Here is a 23282-nt window from a genome sequence, read left to right on the forward strand (position 1 = left end):
CCCGGCTTATATTCTCTGCGGCATGGCTGGCTCCACCCTTGGCCACGCCTACCTTCCAGAATCTTCGAGCAGGATCCGGACGCGGACCATGTGACCACCCCCTAGCCCCCACTTGGGGTCCCTTTGTAGATTTAATCGGTCACATGTCCTCTCGGGTCAACCGGAGTGCCATGGCCTTGAGTAACCCCGGCACACCCACACCCTTATCCTGTAGGGGCTGGCACTGCACGCCAAGCGTGGTGCCATCCAGCGCTATCAACCAGCGCTCACCGTGCCCCTCTAGGGCCGGTACTACACCCACATCAACGTGGTCTCCGCGATGTCGCTACATCGCACGCCGTGCCTCTCTAACATTCAGCGAGGCAACTTGTTATTTTGAGAGAAAAAAAAATCATCTTAAGGTTACTAATTAAATGTTACTTCTCATTTCAGTCGATGATTATTTTTAAAAGTATGAAGAGAGGCTACACGTGGACTGAGACCGGAAGGTACGGTGGTGATGGTGTTGGTGGTAGTGATGGTGATAGTGATGGTGGTGATAGTGATGTTGGTGGTAGTGATGGTGATAGTGATGGTGGTGATAGTGATGGTGGTAGTGATGGTGATAGTAATGTAGATCCCTCGTGAACTTGGTGATTGTTTTGTGCAGTGACTGGCGACCGGGCTGAGACCATCAACTCGCCACACTCGAGAACCCGGTTCAATCACTGGCGGCTGAAACCTGCACTTGACCGATAGCGATTTGAACGTAGTCACTGATATTGTGATTATCGGCTTTCTCATTCGCTTAGATTTTATCTGTACTTGTGAGTGGGTGCCACGGTGGCTAGGAGATGTTAACTACCTCGCCTGGTATACAGGAGGGCGTGGGTTCGATCCCGACCCTGACACCTGCTGTATATCTGGAGTTTGCGTGTGTCTCTCTCCACGTGGTCATATGGATTTTTCTCCGTGCCCTCCGGGTTTTCCCTCCACATTTAGAAACGTGCGTTTGGAGTAGTTGGCCGCTATAAATGTCCACGCGATAAGCCACTTTGTTGGGCTATCGTTTGTGGCCAGGTCCGTTTCTGAAAAGTAGCTCCGTAGCTCAGTGAGGCCTACCCTGGCAAAATAAAAATAGCGGTTTAATAGTTTTAGTGTGGTTTTATTTTATTTCTTTACGTACAATTGGAAAGGCGCTTTTAAAATACATGTTTTATGAATTATTATTCAATCATTTTACAGGCAGTTTGGTAGCCTCCTGAGGGGCTTCACCTGCAATCAGCTGTCTGGACAGGTGGACGCGCGTGACTTCGCCACCTCTGTCAACGGCAGCGAGGGTCACATGACCCGCTCCCAGGTACTGCACTCCCCAGCCTTGGAACGAAAAGTTGGATGCAAAGAAGATGCACACACATCGTGTCAACCCATACGGTCTAACCCGTATTCTTGTAACAGGGAAATTGAGTTTTCAGGTCCATACGGCGTACAGCCGTTTCAATACGGGCAACAACCAAAAAAACGTGTGTCTATTTGTTTGTGTTTCTCCCTTGTGATGGGACTTTGTAGGATGAACGTTGAGAGTTATAGGGGGCACGGGGTAACCAATAAGTTCTGGATTGGTCTGTAATAAGTTAGGAGGCACTGGTAAGGGGTTGACAGGTATGAAGATGTGCTCGATTTCATCGACAAGTTACTCACCGGACTAATTGACGACATGGCGATCGGTGTAAGCCAGTTTCAAAGACAAGTCGCATATTATACATTACCAGAGCGTGTCTGTTTGCATGTTTCATCACAAGTGCTGTGTGTGGTTAATGCAGTACTTGAATCCTGTAAAAATGTATCTATTTGGTGTTTCAACATCTTAACACCTCCTGTTTTAATGCCAAAAAGGGTGAAACCTATTCTTATTTTGTATACTTTGATACTAGCAAAAAAGTCACATGATATAGCTACTCACCCCGAGGTATAAATGCTCTGACAGTGCATTGTCTTTATATTGTTCGCCGTTTGGTGACTAGGCCATAAAGAAGGCTGTCTCTGGTGTAGGCGAATCAGTTTCAAAGACAACGCATCATATATAATCATCAGAGCCACGTCTGTTTGCATGTTCACCAGAAGTGCTGTGTGTGCTTAATGCAAGTTGGATTCCTTGAAAAAGGTATCCATTTGGTGCTTGAACATCTTAACGTCCTTTGTATTGACAGAAAAGGTAAAACCTATTGTTAATTTTCATACTATAGAGCATAGGACGTCTTCGTAGTTAATTTCGTTTCTTCACGACGATCCGCGTGGTGGACAGCTTGTGCCCCGTCAATGGCGTTACGCAGGCCCTGCTGTGAGTGAACTCTGTCTGGAGAAGCGTCAAGTGACCCTGCTCGCACTGGAAGTACAGAAATAGCACGGACGTAGAATTCACGTGAAACTCAATTACAGGGTCATGGTGAAATAAAAATCACGACAACAATCGCCGCATCACCACTCATAGCCGGGCAGTGATGGCTACGCACGTGGCCTGTAGTTCAGTGCTGTGGAGACAGCGAGGAGGATGGAGTGATGCCCCCTCCTCACGCGTGTGCGTTTACCTCCGTGCACTCATTGATTGCCTGAAAACATCTTAATGTGTAGAGGACTACAGAGCTTCGGGAATTGTCGGTAGCATTGGCTCACCGCCTCTCTGGCTGCTGCCTACCAACTCGCACCTGTGGTTCCTCGGCGATTGCGAGAGACGCAATCTGCACGAATGGACGACACCGATGCTGCTTCGACCTAAACATTGTAATTACGTTGAGATATGTAGCGCCACGTCGTGAACAGCGATTAACGCGGCAACCCTCGTGTCAACCGACGCCGCTGACTGAGCCCATCTAGGGAAATATCGGTGCCCTCGGTACGCAGTAGTGGCAGCAATAATTATGTTGCCTGGGGGTCCCATCGCTTCCCATCCGCCTGTAATGCATTGTCTAGCGTAGCAACTCTGCCCAGGCATGGCCTGTAACACAGCGACACGGTGTTTACTACGCGCACACTTTACCAAATCCTTATTTGGGACAGAGACTTGAGGAAAATATTTGTATCATAAATCGGTGGCTTATAATATTTTGGGGCAACACCTCTCCCCCACCCACCCACCACCCCTCTCGGCCTCGTCGTTGCTCAACTCGCTTTCCCGCCATTTTCCAGCTCAAGTGCATAGCGGAGGCGGTGGCGCCGGGCCCGGGGACACTGAGCGAGACCGACGCCCTGCTGATGCCCAGCGGGGTCCTCGCCTACGTCGAGTGAGGCTGATGAGCGCACGCACCCCCGATGCCCCCCCCGCAGCGTGCCAACCAGTGCTTGCTTTCACCCGGGGACTGTCCGGGACGCCGGGCCGGGCAATCCTCGTAGGAGTACGGGAGGAAGATTGGATGCGATGACGTAGGGTTATTATGGACAAGCGCACCTTGTGTTCTAGTGGTAGTGCCTTACGCCGAGAATCCCCACTCCCCAGCCAAGCCGTTCAAGCGGCGCTCTGGAACATACCCAGTGTGACATGAAGCCCTGAGTGAATGGGCGTCCAGGACCCACATCCCTGCAGCGTGAGTGTGTTTACAGGGAGAAGGAGTGGTGGGAGTTAGGGGGCTATACAAAAACTCGGGGGGGTGGGGCGGGGGGACCAGAACAGAGTTATTGTGAAACAAATTTTCTGCAAATGTATAAATGCTAAATGGAATAAGTAACACAATGTGACCTGTTTGTGTCGACCGTGCGATCTTCTCCGGCTCATCCACCCCGAGTGTGTACGTGGGACGGCCATGACTTTCGTGAATTTTGTCCAGCCCCTTGCGGCTATGGCAAATTTAAAGGTGGCGGTGGTCGGGTGGTAGTGAGGGTGACGGTGGTGGTGGTGGTCACGGTGCATCTGTCAATCATCTCAGTCAGTCAACCAACGGCACCTGGGTCTGTCCCGTGACCTCCTGTCAGCGAGCCTTCGACACTTCAAGCGGCCTCAAAGCGCACCTGGTGATAGAGGTGGTACCATCCCCCCCCCCCCCCCCCCCTCTGTGCGTGGCGGACGAGTGCAGGCCGGACGAGATGAGGAGGATGCCGCAGTGCCGGGAGGTGCTGAGACGCGTGGGGGGCTCAAGCCCCGAGATCTTCCCTCCCAACCACAGTCGCCCAAAACGGCTCTTGAACGCCACCTTGCACTGCCTCGTGAGAAGACGCACGACAATGACAACGACGCCGCCGCGGTTGACTCGCGTCAAAGCGCTGGGGTCGACTTAAATTAATCAAAAAGATGGACTTTCTGAGATTGATTCTAGATTTGAAGCTTTCGTGACTGCAAGGATTCACACTCTTAGTTTTTTCGGTAAAGTCATGGAGGTAAAAAAAATGAAATTACAATTAATAAAAATAAAATAATAAAAATCACGACGTTTCGGAGGCAACACAATTCTCTGTAACAGCAAATCTGGCTGTGACGGTCCCACCTGATGACGGAGAATTGTGTTGCCTCCGAAACGTCGTGATTTTTATTATTTTATTTTTATCAATTTTAATTTCATTTTTTTACCCACGTGACTTTACCGAAAAAACTAAGAGTATATATTTCTGAGATTGACCTTTGCCTCCTGTGTCTGGAGAGCGATTAAGACTCCGGCGAGAGAGGGGCGTAGAACCGTGTGCCCACGTGTGTTCACGTGTGCTCGCGTGTGTTCACATGTGCCCACGTGTGTTCACGTGTACCCACGTGTACCCACGTGTGCCCACGTGTGCCCACGTGTGTGTCCGACTGCCCACAGGGCTTGTGTGCGTGTGGTGCAGCGGTCAGTGCACCTGAGCTACAAACCCGGAGACCAGAGTTTCATTGTCGCTTGTTACCAACGCCAGTGACGAATATCTGCACCAGTTCTGGGCCTCCCCTAGGTCGACTCAGCCTCAAATGAGTACCTGGTGCAGTGTGTAATCAATGGCACTGGAGAGGCAGAGGCGGTCGGGCGTGGTTTTCCGGCCACGACCCCGCCTCGTGCGCCGTGGCGGCCTTCACAGGTGCTCGCTAACAGCACGTGGCACGACAGTCTGGTGGGGTTATAGGGGGATCTTCGTTACGTGTACCCAGTCATCCGAGGCGGTCAACCCACAAAAACTGAGTGTGTCCCCGTGACATGTCAATGACCCTTCGACGCATCAAGTGGCCACAAAGCGTCACCGCAAGCGCTGCGGCGACGTCACCCCCCCGCTAAGTGGCGAACGGCGGCCGCCGCTGTCTGTTGTCGCGTCCCGGGCGTGCTCCCACAGGGCAGGAGCGAGGCTCTGAGGGCGGAGGACGTGGCCGTGCTGGGCTGGATGTCGTGCAGCCTCTCGGTGTCCCAGCTGCAGGGCGCCGACTCGTCCGTGCTGGAGGGAGTGAGCGCATGCGGCCACTACTCGAGCGAGCAAGTCGCCGCGCTCCCGCCACTCCTCACGCGGCGCTACGGGTGTGCCACCCACCCTCCCACCTCCCACCCCCACCCCCATCACCTATGGATTTTGTCCTATTGGCGCCTGCCGATTGACTCTCTGTTGCATGTGCATACTTTTTTTTTCCTATTACAATTATGCCCCAAGCTGCGATCGGTAGAACCGTGAACGTGCGATCCAGAAGTCGCAGGTTCGATTGCGTCGCCCACAAGTTTCACCAACTGATATGTCCACAGTTTCCTTTGTGAAGTGTTGCAACTGACTTGACATTTGGCCCAACAGGTACGCGGTCGGGTGGAGCGGGAAGACTGTGAAGAGTCTGAGCGACCTCCTCACCGTCCTCAAGATGAGCATGCTCGACTCGATGCCCACGGTGAGGCTCCGCCGGGAACACGACACGGGTGGCAGGGCCGATTAGCAGGGCCGGGCGGCCGGGCCGGTTGTCGGGACCGGACGGCAGTGCCGGACGGGAGGGACTGGGCGGCAGGACCGGGTGGCCGGGCCGGGGGGCAGGGCCAGCACCACTTGCAATTAGAATAATTTGACGTTAATAATGCGCCCTTAGTTTAACACACTTCTTATGAGAAGGGGACAGCAGTGTTGGAAGAGGGGGCAGCACTGTTGTCGAAGAAATTCAATCGGCAAAAATTATTATTAATCCAAGAGAGCCACACAGGAGGGGGGTTCCTACCGCATTGGGGTTTTTATTTGAAGACGTTAGTTCGCCAATTTAATGTTGAGCTTTTACACACGTGGGAGGAAACTAGAGCACCCGGAGGAAACCCACTCGTGCGAGGGGGCAACACTCTATCCCTGTAGAGATGGAAGCACGTGGCGGTGAGTCCACTTGCAGTACCGGCTTCTCTCAGCGAGCCAGGGGGGTGGCACCTCCTGGACTGCCCATGAGTTTGACGGCATCAGTGCTGCGATCCACCAAGCCTTGCGCTGCCTCCACAGTGCTGAATCACGCACCACGTACACAACCACCACCACTGGCGAGACGGGCGGGGGGCCGGCACTGTTGGAGAGAAGGGGGCGATTGATCGGCCAGTTTGGTTAATGATGCCGATTACCGAGTGTCGTTATCGTGCAGGACGTGATACGGGAGGGGAGCCAAGACCTGCTGCTCAGGGACGTGCAGGAGAAACGCTTGAGAACCCAGGTGCGGCTGCGCCGGGGACGCAGCGTGGAGAACCTGGGGGTCCGGCTCGTCAAGAGGCCCATCAAAGCCAGGGGTGAGCGACCATTCCGCCACATTTCGGCCTGCTGGGCTCTCGATCGTGCTGCTGGTACCTTCACCGACGATGGCCCCCGCGCACCTACATCGTCCGTCGTCATCGACATCGGCAGAATCTATTCATGGCAATCAAGCAGCAGCTCCCGTGCTCGTCACAGCTCTTGCGCCCTCGTTGGCCACCACTCCTCGCCCACCTCGAAGGCCGGGCATTGTACGGTTTTACGCGTGTAAGGTGCGATACGGTAATGAAGTCACGGGCACGCGTGTGCGTTTCGTGCTTACATTGTTGATTGCTCGTGGGTGTTTGTGCTTTGTGTGCATTCGTGTGTGTGTACACGTGTGCGTGCGTACGCAATTGCGGCTGTGTGTGTCGGCCAGTCATCTCAGTCAGTCAACCCACGGCAACTGGGTCTGTCCCGTGACCGACCAGCGAGCCTTCGACGCTTCACGTGGCCTTAAAGTGCAGATAGCCTAGCACAAACGCCGCATTGATGTCACCTCCACTTATTGGTGAATGGCGGTTGTTGTTGTTGTTGGGGTGTACACACGCGCGTGTATTGTATCTATCTATGTATGCATGCGTGTTTGTTTGTACATGCGCGCGCGTGTCGTATCTGCGTGAGTGTACACGTGCGCGCACACGTGCGCGCGTATGTTGTCTGTACACGCGCGCGCGTGTCGTCTCTGTGCGTGCGTGCGGCTGCAGTCCGACGCGCCGCGTGCACGGGCACGCCGTACACGCGCGCCGACCTCTTGGATCTGGGTTCCGGGCTGCCCTGGCTGTCGCTCGCCGACCTCGTCGACTGCATCGCGCAGGCCACCATCGCCGACAGCCTGGACACGCTGGGAGCCGCCTACTTCTCCGCCGACAAGCTCCAGGCCCTCAAGACGGTGAGGGGTGTGTGGGCACGGCAGTCTCGTCATAGGAATTTGGATTTTAGAACTGGAGGAATACGATTTAAAGCTTTCGTGACTGCAGGGATTCATCTTCTTGGTTATTTCGGTAAAGTTAGGTAGAATGGAAATAATAAAGTAATAAAAATAAAACATCAAATAATTCTCACGATGTTTCGGCCACAACGCAAGCAGCCGTCCTCAGGTGAAGAACAGGAAGACAGAGTCATTCAGACGCTGTCTTCTCGACAGACCTGTTCTTTGCCTGAGGACGGCTGCTTGCGTTGTGGCCGAAACGTCGTGAGAATTATTTAATGTTTTATTTTTATTACTTTATTATTTCCATTCTACGTGACTTTACCTAAAGAACCAAGAAGATGGAGGAATCCGATGAGCTGCAGAGCTCCTTTTCCACAAATGTGCAGTCCGGGCGGGTCAACAAACAATAAAAAACAAGTACGGAGTGCAAAGTATAGAAAAGGTAATTAAAAATACAATTTGACTATTTTTGTTTTGCCAGGTAAAGCACACTGAGCTATTAGCTTATTTTTTCAGAAGCGACCTGGCCACAAATGTTAACTCGACGAAGTGGCTTATCACGTGTACATTTATAACAGCTAAATAATCGTAATGATCTAAACGCATGTTTCTAAATACACTCTCAATGGAAGAGGATCAGGGTTCAGAGGGGATCAGAGTTCAAAGGTTAGAAGGGTTGAAAGGGCATTGGTGAAATGGTATCAGGGTTCAAATGGTGTCGGAGTTCAAAGGATATCAGTCAAAGGGCATTAGGGTTCAAAGGGTACCAGGGTATTAGGGTTCAAAGGGCATCACGGTTCAGATGGAATCAAAACTTTAAAGGATATCAGGAAAAGTGTATTATATTTCAAAGGGTACCAGGGTTCGAAGGATATCAAGAGTTCAAAAGATATTAGGATATTATCAATGAACACGTCAGAGTTAACAGCGTATTATGTATGTTGAACTTTTACACCATTGGAACCTCATTTGCCAGTAAAAAATATGATAATTGGTTTTTTACCCTAGGCTCTAAGGAAAGCTGTCTCGGGTGTCGACCAATCAACTTCAAGGACAGTGCATACATTATCGGAGTTATGTTTTTTGTTTGCATTATGACTGCAGGTATTGTGGTCTATGCAAACATGGCTCCTTGTAAAAAAAAAGGTGTCAGTTTTGTTGCCAGATAGAAGGGTAAAAAACCAATTATCATATTTTGAAGTTCTTTCTCACCGTACGTAGCCATCCGTGCTAATCGGAAGTGCGGGTGGGGGAGGAATGACAACAAATCTCGCTAATCGTGCGAAAGTGCGTGTGTGCGCCGTGTGCGTGCGTGTGTGCGCCGTGTGCGTGCGTGTGTGCGCCATGTGCCTGCGTGTGTGCGCCGTGTGCGTGCGTGTATGTCCGTGCAGGCCCTGGGGGCGCCCAGCACCAACGTGGACGCCGTGGCGCTGCGCCGCCTGGCTCTGGCGCTGAGCCCTAGCGAGCTGCAGGCCCTCGACCTCATCCAGCTCGACCTCGTGTCCGTGCTCGCCACCATTCCCGGCTGGAGCCAGGACCAGGTGCGACCATCCACATGCCCTCTTCCTCCGCCCCCCCCCGGGCACAGCTCGCGGGCCCGTAATGGGGTTTGCGATTCGGGGCGATCCGCCGCTTCAGTCTCCCGGAGCGGCAGGCTAAACAATTGGAACGTCTCTCAAGTCCCCCAGCCTCTTGTCGTCCACCCAGCTGTTGCGAATGGTTTTGGCGAAGTTAGTCGATGGGGCAGGTCATGGGTGGTGGGGTAAAGTTTGGGGCGTTCCCCACTTCATTCAAGTGGTCTGGCCAGCGTGGAAGAGTAGGCCAAAGAACCTCTAGACGGGGGGCCCTTTAAGAGCTCCCACGAGCGGGAGGCGCTTCCACTAGTGGTGGTGTGAGCAAGCAATTTCAGGGTTGCACCTTTACCGTTCGAACACCGCGCCTTCATTCACTCATGAACACATCTTGCAAAGCACTAATTTCACGGGTAGTAAACGCTTAACTTTGAACGTTGTCATCCCCATTGCTATTTAAGAAATATTTCTGTCGGGAAATTACGCGTGAAATCATCAACGTGAGCAACAATAATCGCGATCTTACGCGCATTTGCAAGCCAGGCGATACGATTATCGTGGACCTCATGTCGTACGATCCATCGACGTACCGTATCACCGAATCGCGACGGCTCGATGCCTGGGTTCGACAGCCAACTCAGGCACCTTTCTGCGTGGAGTCTGTGTATGTTCTCCCACACTTCTGAAATAGGTTTCCCTCCGCGTAGTGCGGTTATCTCTCTAGGCGATAAATAACACAACGCAACTGGCATCGGCCAAAACATTGCAACGTTTGAAAAAGTGACCCGCGAATTACTCAATTGGGATCGTACGTAGTAGGAACAGTACCCTTCTATACGTGGAAAAGCATGGGTGGAACCTCCTAATAAAAAAACACTATTGATGCTCAGTGAGGTTTTCCTGGGTAAACTAGCGCAATAGTAGGAATAAAATCAATGACGTGCGACTCTGCGATTGCTGCGCTTTTTGACAGCTGGCGGCCGTGGCCGAGGGTTTCCTGGCTGGACGCGCGGTGTCCTCGCTCACTGCCCGCGAGATCTCCTCCCTGGGGACATTCTTGGCAGGAATTCCGGACCTCTCGGGCATCAACAAAGACGCCTACAAGTGAGCAAGTTTCCTTTCATCCACGAACATTTAGCGACGTGGGAAATATTTGTCAGCTGAGCGCCTATTTTATTTCTCCATTGCGACGACGGCGAGTCTTTAATTGGACGAAAATCATCGAGCGTGACGATGGCTACGACTAGCAACCAGAGGCCAACGCACGACCGACTTTGACGAAAGCAAAACATGTCCGAATGAAGGTGGAGACTTAAGATAATTTTAGTAGCGTTATTAATTAGACACTGTACTGCACTGAGGAAAACCAATACAGTGGTAATTTTCTATGCGTATGAAAAAAATAATTTACATTCGGGGTACAATCTAGGCCCGGGAAAAGTTTGCCGCTTTTGACAATGAAGACGGGGGATGGGAAAGGATGGGAATGGAAGGGATTGTGGGGGGGGGGGGGCTCTTCCAGCCGTCGAACCGCCGTGAGCATTTACTTCACTGGGGCCCCCACGCTTCTCTCCGTGGGCCCTGTTGGTGGTGTGGTTTGACGTTGGCGAGATGGTTGTGTGCGCGTGCGCGCAGGCTGGCGGCGGAGAGCGTGGGCAACGTGGACACCTTCAGCCCCGCGCAGTTGCAGGCCCTCTTCTCCGTGGCGAAAACCGTCTGGGGCTCGAACCTCACGGCTTGGACCCCCGAAACGATCAACCAGGCCGGATGCCTGCTAGGTGAGCTCCGGCGTGAACTCGCGACGGAGCTCACCTGGGGTTGCTACCTTCGCTGGGTTGTTTACCCGCCCAGGATCATTCTATTTTCTTGGTTCTTTCGGTAAAGTCACGTAGAACGAAAATAATAAAAATAATGAAAATTCTATTTATTTATTTTTTATTATTTCCATTCTACGTGACTTTACCGAAAGAACCAAGAAGATGAATCCCTGCAGTCACGAAAGCTTTACATCGAGATCATTCTATTGTTGAGGTGGTTAGCACAGTAATTGCCCCCCCCCCCAATTGTTTGTCGGTGGTGCATCGATACACCACTGAAAACGATGCGCTTGCATTTGATTCTCCCCTCCTCCTGTATCACCAGATTTTATCGTTCACGTGGTGCGTCCTGGTGGTTTCTGTACCTCGGGTGGCAACCCTAGTTCTCGCGCACACGCGCGTATTGCCTGGGTTAGGGTTCAGGGGTCAGAGACACTGGGCCGGCACTGCTGAGAATTTTGGCTTGGGACCTGAGTGCAGTGAGACGATGGTTCTCAGCCCGGTCGCCAATGACTGCGCAAACAAATCACGCTCAATGTGATCGTTCACCCAAATTTGGCAAAACTCCATCTCTGAGAATGACAACCATTTCGGATTGGATGTCGTGTGGCGATCTTTTGTAGCGGGACGTTTGGGAAAGCGCGGCGTCCTTCCCGCATGTGGATAAATTAACGTGGCTTGAAGGGCTTTCAGAAGTCGTTTTGTTGCCATCTCCTTCCGCGGGCCTTTCCTCTAACACGGAGGGATACAAATCATCGTACACGAGATCCCATGTGCATACTGCATCTCGTGACATTACAACTGATATTATTGGAACAACAACAAAAAAACGCCGATAACAATTGTTTAAAAAAGGAAGACTCAATCTCACCACATTCACCATCAACGCTACCTTGTAATAGAATGATATTTAGTAGGCTGACGTTTCAGGCAATAAGCCTCCTTCAGCAGCTAGAGAGAGGGCAGAGGGACTGGCCGACTTGTAATCGGGAATCTCCCACACTCTTGAGATGCAACAATTAATCTGTCTGCTCGTGTACTCGAGCAGTGATATGAACAATCGACTATGCAATACGTGTCTTGCCGTAGCATCTTAATGTTTTATTTACTCTATTTAGCTACGAAATCTTTTAAAACTGGAATTTTACATTGTAAAATGTCAGCGAAGATGGTATAAGTCCTCATCAGCCATGGATGAGGGGCCTCTCCAAAACGACGTCACCCGACATAAGCCTGCGATGCAGCGATCTATCCAGCGCCTGCACACGAACCGATCTCGTCACTCCATCTCCACGGTGGACGTCCTCTCGGGACACATTCCAGTCATACCAGTGGCAGAAAATCTAAATCTAACACCGGCCGAAAGCCCAGCGAGATGAATGGTTTCTTTGTGAAGGGGGGGGGGGGGAGAGGACCTGGGAGGGATGGTTTGACGAAGCGTGGTTCCTGGTGCTTTTTTAAAATCCTTTATATTAAGTTCACTTGCTTGCTTGCTTGCGCGCTTACGACCGTGCAAATCTTTCGGTCGTTTTTTAACCCACTTCCCGTGATCCAATCGAGCTGACATTTTACACACAGACTCGTTGTGCGTGACAATTTATTTTCGTGAAAATTTTTTTCCATAACTTTACACTTTTTAGGAAACAAAAAATATATTTAATTACCAATTTCTTAATGGTGGCAGGCAATCATCTGACCCATAGGTGACAGCCATTTCAAGCCAGAGGACGAGAGGACTCTAGCTGCCACGCATATAAAGGATTTATTGTGAAAAACTTAGTTTTTATGGGTTAATTTTTTTTTCCTGGGGAACAGCTGCAGCGTCTGTGGACGAGTGGAATACCCTGCAAAGCGATCAAGTCGGCGTCATCAAACCGGTGGTCCTCCTCCTCACCCCGCCGAACACGCTCGTGGTGGGATACGCGCTCACGCTCGCACGCTCACCATCGCACGGGTCTTGGCTTTTCTATTTTGCCGGACTGCGCTTATTTTTCAACGTTGCTCTGGCTAAATCCCCTTGCATTCCTGGTCGCATTGCAAATAGTGATAACAATCCTCGGACTTTTTTTTCCTGTATCAGTCAACTTTTGAATAAGGAATTAAACGTAATATCCCACTCCTCTGCTGATTTTATACTAAAATTAAACCATTTTTTCACGATAAAATGTCCATTATCATGTCCAAATGATTGTTTCTTATACTTGCCTCTGGCTTAGTTTGAGGGCACATTGTTGACCAACGAGTTCATCTATGTTCGAACTCGTCCATCTGAACAACTGCCAAAATCGCTGTCCTTGGTGCTAACGTTAAGAAAAAAAACGCCACTTTTTAAAAAAAGTTCTTGCTGTGTTTTTCACACCTGATGATGATTGCTTGTGTTGCAATCGAAACGTCGTGAGAATTTTATTGTTTTATATTTTTATTTAATTTTATTGTTTCCCTTCTACGTGACTTTACCAAAAGAACCAAGAAGATATATTCAAGTCTGTTTTTTTTTTAATCCATCTCTTTAAACTGGACTTCTTTCTTCACTTTGGTTTTTGTTTCCTGCTTTTCATGCATTGCGCATTGGGATCCTAGCATGGAATGTGCATTATACATTTTAATTATTATTATTAAGGTTATACGGGGGATCTTTGTCTTCATAGCGGTTAGCTACAAACCCAGCGACCCGAGTTTGATTCCCGCTCACGGCCAACACCAGTAACTGTTATCTGAACCGGTCCTGGGCCTCCCCTAGGTCAACTCAGCCTCAAATGAGTACCTGGTGCGGTGTGTCAACATCGCCGCTAGCCAACCACCTTCTCGTGTGCTGTGCCGGCCTTCATAGGTGCTTGCGAGCAGCACTTGACGCAACAGTCTGTTGAGGCTATGTGTGTGTGTGTGTGCTCACTGTAGGCACTCAGTCCGGCCGTGCTGTCATCTCTGCGCGTGGAGAGCGTCGCCACCATCGCGGACGAGCTGCTTCAACTGCTCAATCAGTCGCAGCTCAACTCAGTCGCAAGAGTCTGGGGAGACACCCCAGTCCTCATGGCCACCCCCACCCCCACCCCCACTCCCGCCACGAACAACACCACCTCCAGCAACACAAGCAACACCACCTCCAACACCATCTCCAACAACACAAGCATCAGCAGCTCTAGCAACTCCACGAGTTCCAACACAGCTCCTTCCACCACCACCACCACCATCCCCCCTGGCTTCACAAACAACAACACAAGCATCAGCAGCTCTAGCAACTCCACGAGTTCCAACACAGCTCCTTCCACCACCACCACCACCACCATCCCCTCTGGCTCTGGCAGCACAAACAACTACACAAACATCAGCAGCTCTAGCAACTCCACGAGTTCCAACACAGCTCCTTCCACCACCACCACCACCATCCCCTCTGGCTTCACAAACAACACAAGCATCAGCAGCTCTAGCAACTCCACGAGTTCCAACACAGCTCCTTCCACCACCACCACCACCATCCCCTCTGGCTCTGGCAGCACAAACAACTACACAAACATCAGCAGCTCTAGCAACTCCACGAGTTCCAACACAGCTTCTTCCACCACCACCACCACCACCATCCCCTCTGGCTTCACAAACAACAACACAAGCATCAGCAGCTCTAGCAACTCCACGAGTTCCAACACAGCTCCTTCCACCACCACCACCACCATCCCCTCTGGCTTTGGCAGCACAAACAACAACACAAACATCAGCAGCTCTAGCAACTCCACGAGTTCCAACACAGCTTCTTCCACCACCACCACCACCTCTGGCTCTGGCAACACAAACAACACAAACAACACAAGCAGCAACGGCTCCAGCAGCTCCACGAGTTCTAACTCGCCCATCACTTCCAGCACCCCCACGACTGCCAGGACCCCCACCACTACGGCCGCCAAGCCCAAAGAACCTGGCGTTGGCTATATGCTTATTCCTCACGTCTCACAAAGTGAGTGGAGACGTTGACACACGGAGAGAGGACGAGGGGAGAGAGTGCATGACTGTGAGACAGAGACAAAGGAGAGATAGTGAAAGAACGCGTTTAGGGTGGCAATATGCCTCGGCAAGGTAAGGTAATTTACCCTTTTTACCGGGTAAAAGGGTAAAGGTAAAGGTGTCGACCATGCCAAGGGGTAAGGTAAAGGGTAGGGTAAAGGTAGCGCAGAAGAATTACCCAGTAGGGTAAAGGTAGTGCTAAGTATTACCTGGTAAATACCTTGTTTACCGCTCGCTAATAGCTCTGTGGCGCAGTCCGTGGCCTCCATTTTAAATTGGAATCATTGATGTCGGACCAGATGGAGACGGACCACGTTCTTGAGGTAGAGGATGAGGTCGAGGATGCCAGCAATGGCATTCCCGGGGTCGCTGCGAACAGCAATCGAAAGAGGCAGCGGCATGCGTTCCCGTGGGAGCACACGCACGATTGGATGGAGGGTGATCCCCGTGTGCAGCAAGGGAAGCGGCAGTGCGTGCACTGCCGCAAGTGGTTTTCCTCCCACACGAACGCGTTGGGGTGGAAAGCCCACCTCAAGAAGCACAACGTGCTCGCCCCAGGCAGCGAGGTCGGGACGTCGACGTTGGCGAGCCGCCTAACGCAGCAAACGCTCAGCCGGCCAGTAATCCCAGATCGCCTCCTGGTAATGTTTGAGAACGCGGTGGTTGATTTTGTTATCCAAGGTGCAATCTCTTTGTGAGCCGCGGGCAGCGACAATTTCAAGAACTTGGTCCACACATTGACGCAGGGATACGAGGGCCCGTCGACCCGCACCATCATTCGCAGGATTGTCGAGCATCACGCCATCATGCTGCCCATCGTCGGGGCGTTCTTCTCCAACCTGAACGTTCGCCATCTCGCTCACCATCAATGGGTGGTCGAACCGCAACCGGAAGGGATTTTGGATGGTCACGGTGCACTGGATCGACAGCAAATCTGGTGGGTCGAAATCCATGCTGTTGACAATCCTCAATGTGCAGTCCGGAAGGGGTGTCGGCAAGCGCATTGGCACCGCTCTGTTTGAGCACCTCCAAAGCCTTGGGCACAATATCTCGACCAAGCTGCTCGCTGTCACCAGCGACAATGGCTCCGATGCGATCAGTGCTGTCAAGACGTTCGCCCTGGTCAACGCGGATGCCGGATATGAGCAGTTGCAGGTTCGCCACCATATTCGCTGCGCGGATCATTCGGTCCAGATCGGCGTCATCCAAGTTCTCAAACCGATCAAGTCGACCAACGCCGAACTGCGCGAGGCGCTCGTCAATATCAGGCGCAGCAAAGTCGTCTGGCAGTAGTACCGCCGCGAGGCCGAGATCGCCAAGCTCGCCAACAGAGAGCCGACGCACCAGGACTCGCCGACCAGGTGGAATTCGACGTTTGACATGGGCGACGACGCCATCAAAAAGCGTGTCCCATTGGACATTATCATGGCGCGCTTCCAGGATGTGATCGGCGTCGGTGCTTTCTCTGAACTGCAGTGGGCAAACATCGAGGGCGTGACAGCATTCCTGCGAATGCCGTGCCAGGTCATGACCTCGTTGTCGGCGGACCGCAAGTCGACATTGGATCTCGTGCCGGTGACGATGGAGCACGTGATCCGTCATTGCGATCGCGGTGAAGTCACCCTTAGAGCGATCGATGAGTCCTTGACCGCGACGGGGATAAAGGCCGAGCTGGTGCAGTACCACGACTTCCTGGTTCAGGAACCCGCCATTGTGGCATCCTACTTGAATCCACAGCTGCCAAAAACGACAGACCAAGATGAGCTGGCTACACTGAAAGCCATGATCCGCTCTGTCCTGCAGCATCGCTACTCGGACGTGCTCGCGATCCCGCCAACGGCAGTCGCTGCCCATATGGAGGAGGGGTCGCTGTTCAGCACCCTGTTCAGCAATGTCGGCAACTCCATAGACGACGGCGATGGAGTCGATCGTTTTCTGAGCACGGGCATCACGACCGCCAGCGCCTTCATTGACGTAATGCAGCGGTGGTCTCCCCGCAAATATCTGCTCCCCGCCCACTACAAGATGGCCTGCGACTACTTGGGAGCGCCGGCGATGTCAACTCCCTGCGAACGCGCGAATAGCGGAGCCGGGCGGGAGTTCACGTGCGTTCGCCAGTCGCCGTTGTCGACGCTCTTTATCAAGTCCATGTGCTTGCGCTCGTGGATCACGGCTGGTTGCCTGAAGGTCCCCGTCTAACCGGGCCGGAGCGGCGCAGGATCTTATTGCCTGTCGTTCATCCGAGGACGACGGCAATGACAAACTTGATCAGGTTGTTGATGAGATTGTCATCGACCAAGACGACTGGGATGAGGTTATTGAGGACAGTGTCGTCGACAGCCTCAACGCCCGATTCGAGAGTATTCTATAGGAATACAGCGCTCTACCTCGCATTTACCTGTTAATAACCTTTTTCATGTGTAGTAGTACCCCGGTAATTACCCTGTAATCGGGTAATTAGTATGGGGTAAGGGTAAAAGGTAGGGTAAAGGTAGGCTCGTTATTTTTACCTTTTACCTGACCTTGCCGCGGACTAGGTGGCAAAAGAGGTGCAAGACAGAGAGCGTTAGAGTGCCAAGACGTGAGACACAGAGAGGGTATAATACACCAACCCCGCACCATCTGAAACAAAGACAAAGATCCATCGTATAGCCTTAATAGAGTTTTTTTGGGATAGATCGCGTAAATACAAATGTGTTGTTAGACCCACCACCACCCGATACAGCCAATTAGTAAGGTTTGTCACGTAAACAAAACATGCCAATTCATTACAAACCAAGGGCGTCAAAACCACCATGACTTTGTGGGCTGCCACAGATTCACAAACCTGATGTCCCATTAAGACCCACATTATGCATGCGCATTATGCATGCACACCATGCTTGTACATTCTGACGATTTTTGTGTCCATGAAAATCGCAGTACCTGTTGTTGTCTGCTCACAGTTAATCACCTGTATAGACATGCAGTTAAACAGTGTAGTACTATTACTGAATGATTTGCTTCCAAGCAGCACCAAGCCCGTAGCTATCCGAACAGTTAATTTTATTTTATTTATCTCAATTTCGATAGATTATATAATTAGTCTTGGCCAGTAGTAACTAGTTTAGCACAGATCTTCAACATTATCAAAATCAATTGAGCGTCCTTGTTGGCACGTGTGTTTTCCCACTGCCGACAGTTGTATTTTGGAGTATTTAATATTCCTTTGATGTTCTTTTAGTCTCGTGCTGATCATTCGTCCTGTGTGACCAACATAGCATTTGCCACAGAGCAATGAATCCAGTACACATCTTATATTGATAGCTTTGGTAATACATCTTTAGTACCACAAATTAGTTTCTGTATTTTATGTATCCTGCCAAATCTGACTCAGATGTTTTTTTCCCCCAAAATTTGGCTAGTTTATCAGTTACTCCTGCAATGTACAGTACAATTGCTTGGTCAGTTTCAATACTAGTGCTCTTTGTTTTGGATTTGGCATTCAGGCAACTATCGGCGCTTGGTTATTCTCTGGGGTGGGTGGGTTTGCCCGATCACTGCATGGTTCCGTGTGTGTGCCGCCTCCTCCTCCTTCGCAGGTGCCACCTCGACGGACTCTGGAGCAGCTACTCGACACGTGGGAGCGGTGACGTGGACGTGCGCCCTCTCGCTTGTGCTCGCCCGCGCCGCGTGGCCGGCGTGACGGCACTCGCCTCGCGTCTCCTTGTCGCCCTTCCCTGTAACACTTCGCAATCGCTATGAATGGTGGTGACCCAAAGTCGTCAACGTTCATCCGAGACGGATGGCTGGATGGACGAACGAATAAACGGATGGACAGGCGCGACGGCACTCACTTCGCATCTCCGTGTCGTCGTCATTCCCTTTAACACTTCAGAGTCGCTCTGAACGGTGGTGACCAAAGTTGCCAACGTTCATCCTAGACAGATGGATGGACGGACTGATGAATGGACAGATGGACGGACTTATGAATGGACAGACGGACGAACAACCTACGTATGAATGGACAAATGGGTGGATGGGACTGAGAAGTGATTTTCGACGCAAAATTTTGGGAAGTCAATCGCCACTGGGAAACAAATCACCACTTCCTTTGGGTGACCACACACGCAGGAGATTATCACACTCTCAATGTTACACACACGCAGGATATTATGACACTCACAATGTCACACTCACGCAACCGGGGAGAGGCAAGGGATGGTCTGTCGTCTTTGGGGAACACAGTCCAGGTCTGCTGTTTTATCTCACTAATGTACATACACATAGGTTACACAGCATGAGAATGTTTGTAGTAGATTATTTTACGTCTAGAACCTTGGTGCCATTACTCAATGTACGTTTTTTGTAATTGTAGTTAACCGTTACCACGTTAATCTATGAGCTCTGCCCGTTCGTCTGCATGTCTGTCCAACTCTTGTAAAGATGATCCACGATGAACTCAACTGCATTGTAAAGTGATTCGATTGATGACTCAACCGATATAAAAACCATCGAAACTGATCAATGGGTTTCCCCTGGACACAAAGATCCGGCACTGTCAGAACACACCGCGGTGTCACGACCCTGCTGGCCGAGGCGTGACCTCCCGGGCAGGGCCGCTATCCGATCACCGTTGTCTCGTCGTGGCCTACAGACCTGCCCCCTTCACGCCCCGTGCGATCGCAACCACTATTACTATCATCCTCGCTAAATACCTCCGAGGGCAAACGCGTGTTTGGAAAGCGTTTCCGAAATTCACGCAAACGCACGCTTTTTCTCTCCGCCATTTTGTGTAAGCAGGCGTGTCAGTTTGCGCGCGACGACCCACACGTGACATTTGAATCCGCAGCCAATGGGGTGCGGCCGGGGGCTCCTCACGCTGTGGTGTGGGCGGGGGCAGTCGCTTGCGCGTGCGCGGTCCCCTTTCGTCTGCGGTGCGTCAGCGGGGGCTGCGATTGAATTGGCCCAGCAAAGGAGGCGGGGGCACAGGTGGTGCATCTTTCAGTCATCTCCGATGGATGCGGTTGGCTACGTGCGGTGCGAAAGAAGTTTTACATACGTACAGTCCAAGGCCGTATTTATGGTATATATTGGGGGACACCCCCCCCCCAAATTCAAATATGCCCAAAATGTGCCCCCCAATATTATGCTATAAAATAGATTTCTATTTATATGATTGTGGTTATGGTTGTACTTTATTAATCCCTAATTTCTGCCATTACATACAAAGAAACAAGAAAATGTAAAAAAGAAAAAACAGAGCAATGTAATACAATACACTATTGGACATTATTGTAAAAAAAATAAAATCCATCATACGTGTTAGTGATTTTTTTTTAATATTCTAGGAGGAAATTCGTTTTCAAATTTAGATTTTTTTTTTAGGGGGGGGGTCCCCAGACCCCCTAGAACATTTGGTCCCCCCCAATGTTGACTCCATGGCTACAGCCTTGGTACAGTCACCCCATGGCACCTGGGTCTCGGTTCCGTGACGCTCCTGCCAGCTCGCCTTGGACCACTTCGCGTGGCCTCAACATTGCGCACCGAGCACGGCACAAGCGCTGCGCGGTGTCCGTCCTCGCCACCTCGTGGTGAACGGCGGTTGTTGTTTCCAGTTTGATTTATTTGGTATAGCCCTGTGAGCCATTCGGCTCTTGAATCGGGTGCAACCGCAACAAACAAAAACATGAAACAAAAACATGAACAAGAAAACATCTTAAAGTGAATATGTGACTATGTGCAAACAGAAAATCCAAGAAAAGACTGCAAAATATTCCACAAAAAGCACCGTACACCAACGCTGTGTGCAAAAATCCCAGTGGGATGCAAGTCAAACAACAACAACCACAAGACAACTTAGATTAAGGCCATCAGTCGAACTCCGTACTACAACAAACAAACATGGCCAAACCAAAAAACTTTTCGAAATCACCAAAATAAAGCCCTATGTTGTTCTTGTTGATTGAATGGGCAGTCTCGTGGAGCGCGTGGGTGGGAGTTGAAGACGCGTCCGCTCTGGCTGCCGAGTCACGATCTCGCTCGTCTCTTGTGCAGGGCCACCAACCCCCCACACCGCGCGTACTCTTAGTTTTTTCGGTAAAGTCACGTAGGTAAAAAATTAAATTAAAATTAATAAAAAATAAAATAATAAAAATCACGACGTTTCGGAGGCAACACAAGTCTCCGTCATCAGGTGGGACCGTCACAGCCAGATTTGCTGTATCACCGCGTGCCCAAATACTAAACGAGAGTCGTGGTTGTTGCGTCGAGTAGCTTGGTCGTCGCGAGCGGTTGCCTCGATCGAAGCTCAGGGAGGTGACGGGGGAGACGGGAACACAAAGGGGGCGGATAAGTTACGACCCCAGCCCGTTTGTTCAACGCCCTTCACACCACCCCCCCCCCCCATCTCAAGGTCACTCCTCGTGACCTTGAGATGAGCTCTCTCCTCCGTTGAGTGGGGCGCACTTGTAGGTGCGCAGTGCCCGAGCGGTGAGCCGTTGGATCAAAGTCGGGCAGGTCCACGGTGGACGAATTGCAAACAAATGCCTCGAGTTGGAAACGTCTCTGCCCGTGTATAAACACCCCAGAAATAAACGCTAATTGCCAGCATCGCTGAGAGTGGTCAGCCTCTCGTGTATACTGCACGCACTTGTATTTATATTATAAAAGCCCGACGTTCCGTTTATCCGTCAACTGAATGATAAGAACCTTTCAGAAGGCCTGAATCAAAACGTTATAGAAAGTGGACCCCCCCCCCCCAGACGTGGGGGTAAAAGATTGATCTTACAGGTTTCAACAATTGTCGACCCCCCCCCCCAATTATATTATTTATTTTGTAGGCATATATTACACACCCTACATACAATAAGTCAGTCGTGTCTGACTATAGATATGTCTACACAACCTACATACTATATAGTACAGCTATCAACATAATCACGATCCATAAGGCAGATAGCCCGTAAGGTGTCCACTGCACATTTCGTCATTTGTTACCACTTTCCTGTCTTGTGCCAATATGCTCAAGAGCTGTAGTGCCACCACATCTTTCTTGCACCGGTGTCATAATGCCGGTCAAGCCATTTCGCTGTCAGTTCTTCCCTCTCTTTCTATTTTTTTTCGTGTCTCCCCGAACAACAAACAACAACACGTCGTTTAATTGACAGCATCCGCGCGTTCACATCAAATCATCGTGTCGCGTGCATTCGTTGACATCGCAAACGCCACGCTGCCAAACCACGTGCGGGGAACAGTCGTCACAGATTTCGATTTAAAGCTTTCGTGACTGCAGGGATTCATCTTCTTGGTTATTTCGGTAAAGTCACTTAGAATGGAAATAATAAAATAATAAAAATAAAACATAATAAAATAATTCTCACGACGTTTCGGCCACAACGCAAGCAGCCGTCCTCAGGTGAAGAACAGGTCTGTCGAGACGACAGAGTCTGAATGTGTCAGCCTGGGGTGTGTCATTCAGACTCTGTCGTCTCGACAGACCTGTTCTTCACCTGAGGACGGCTGCTTGCGATGTGGCCGAAACGTCGTGAGAATTATTTTTATTATGTTTTATTTTTATTATTTTATTATTTCCATTCTACGTGACTTTACCGAAAGAACCAAGAAGTCATCATGGGACCTCCTTTGCCAGTACCAAAATATACTAATAGGGTTTTTCTCCTTTTTTCTGGCAACAAAACTGACACCTTTTGCAAGGAATCACGCTCACATTAACCACAATACTTGCAGTCAAATGCAAACACAAAACAATACTCTGATAATTTATGCATTGTCTTTGAAACTGATTGGTCCACACCAGAGACAGCTTTCTTTAGAGCCTAGTTTCATATGGTGTTCGCCTTTTGGCGTCATCTGGTCGAACACCATATGAGACTACGCTCTAAAGAAAGCTGTCTCTGGTGTGGACCAATCAGTTTCAAAGACAATGCATAAATTATCAGAGTATTGTTTTTTGTTTGCATTTGACTGCAAGTATTGTGGTTAATGTGAGCGTGATTCCTTGCAAAAGGTGTCAGTTTTGTTGCCAGAAAAAAAGGGGAAAACCCGATTAGTAAATCATACTCTTAGTTCTTTCGGTAAAGTCACGTAGGTAAAAAAAATGAAATTAAATGAATAAAAAATAAAACAATAAAAATCACGACGTTTCGGAGGCAACACAAGCTTCCGTCTTCAGGTGAAACCGTCACAGCAAATTATTAGTAAACCAAGAAGTCGTCACAGAGTCACGTGGCCTGGCGGAGCGGGGCCGGGTGGGCGGGGCGGGGCCGGGTGGGCGGGGCGGGGCCGGGTGGGCGGGGCGGGGCC

The 23282-nt window shown here is 50.6% G+C and overlaps 1 protein-coding gene across 2 annotated transcripts in view; it reads left to right on the forward strand.

Moving 5' to 3' along the window:
- Window positions 1-19481, forward strand: part of LOC133340554 (uncharacterized) — a 45527-nt gene extending 26046 nt beyond the window's left edge. For both annotated transcript variants that reach the window (XM_061548855.1, XM_061548856.1), the window contains exons 28-41: window positions 433-488; window positions 1225-1339; window positions 3166-3260; window positions 4047-4176; window positions 5263-5441; window positions 5707-5797; window positions 6518-6659; window positions 7368-7552; window positions 8986-9135; window positions 10139-10269; window positions 10801-10943; window positions 12798-12895; window positions 13881-14931; window positions 18560-19481. In XM_061548855.1, the coding sequence (XP_061404839.1) occupies window positions 433-488; window positions 1225-1339; window positions 3166-3260; window positions 4047-4176; window positions 5263-5441; window positions 5707-5797; window positions 6518-6659; window positions 7368-7552; window positions 8986-9135; window positions 10139-10269; window positions 10801-10943; window positions 12798-12895; window positions 13881-14931; window positions 18560-18663 (2670 nt within the window). In that variant the 3' untranslated portion in view covers window positions 18664-19481. The remainder of the gene's footprint in view (window positions 1-432; window positions 489-1224; window positions 1340-3165; window positions 3261-4046; window positions 4177-5262; window positions 5442-5706; window positions 5798-6517; window positions 6660-7367; window positions 7553-8985; window positions 9136-10138; window positions 10270-10800; window positions 10944-12797; window positions 12896-13880; window positions 14932-18559) is intronic.
- Window positions 19482-23282: the final 3801 nt, after the last annotated feature.

The sequence above is a fragment of the Lethenteron reissneri genome, chromosome 10 (genome assembly GCF_015708825.2).
Source record: "Lethenteron reissneri isolate LAM-NWPU_2019-01 chromosome 10, ASM1570882v1, whole genome shotgun sequence".
Taxonomy (NCBI): domain Eukaryota; kingdom Metazoa; phylum Chordata; class Hyperoartia; order Petromyzontiformes; family Petromyzontidae; genus Lethenteron; species Lethenteron reissneri.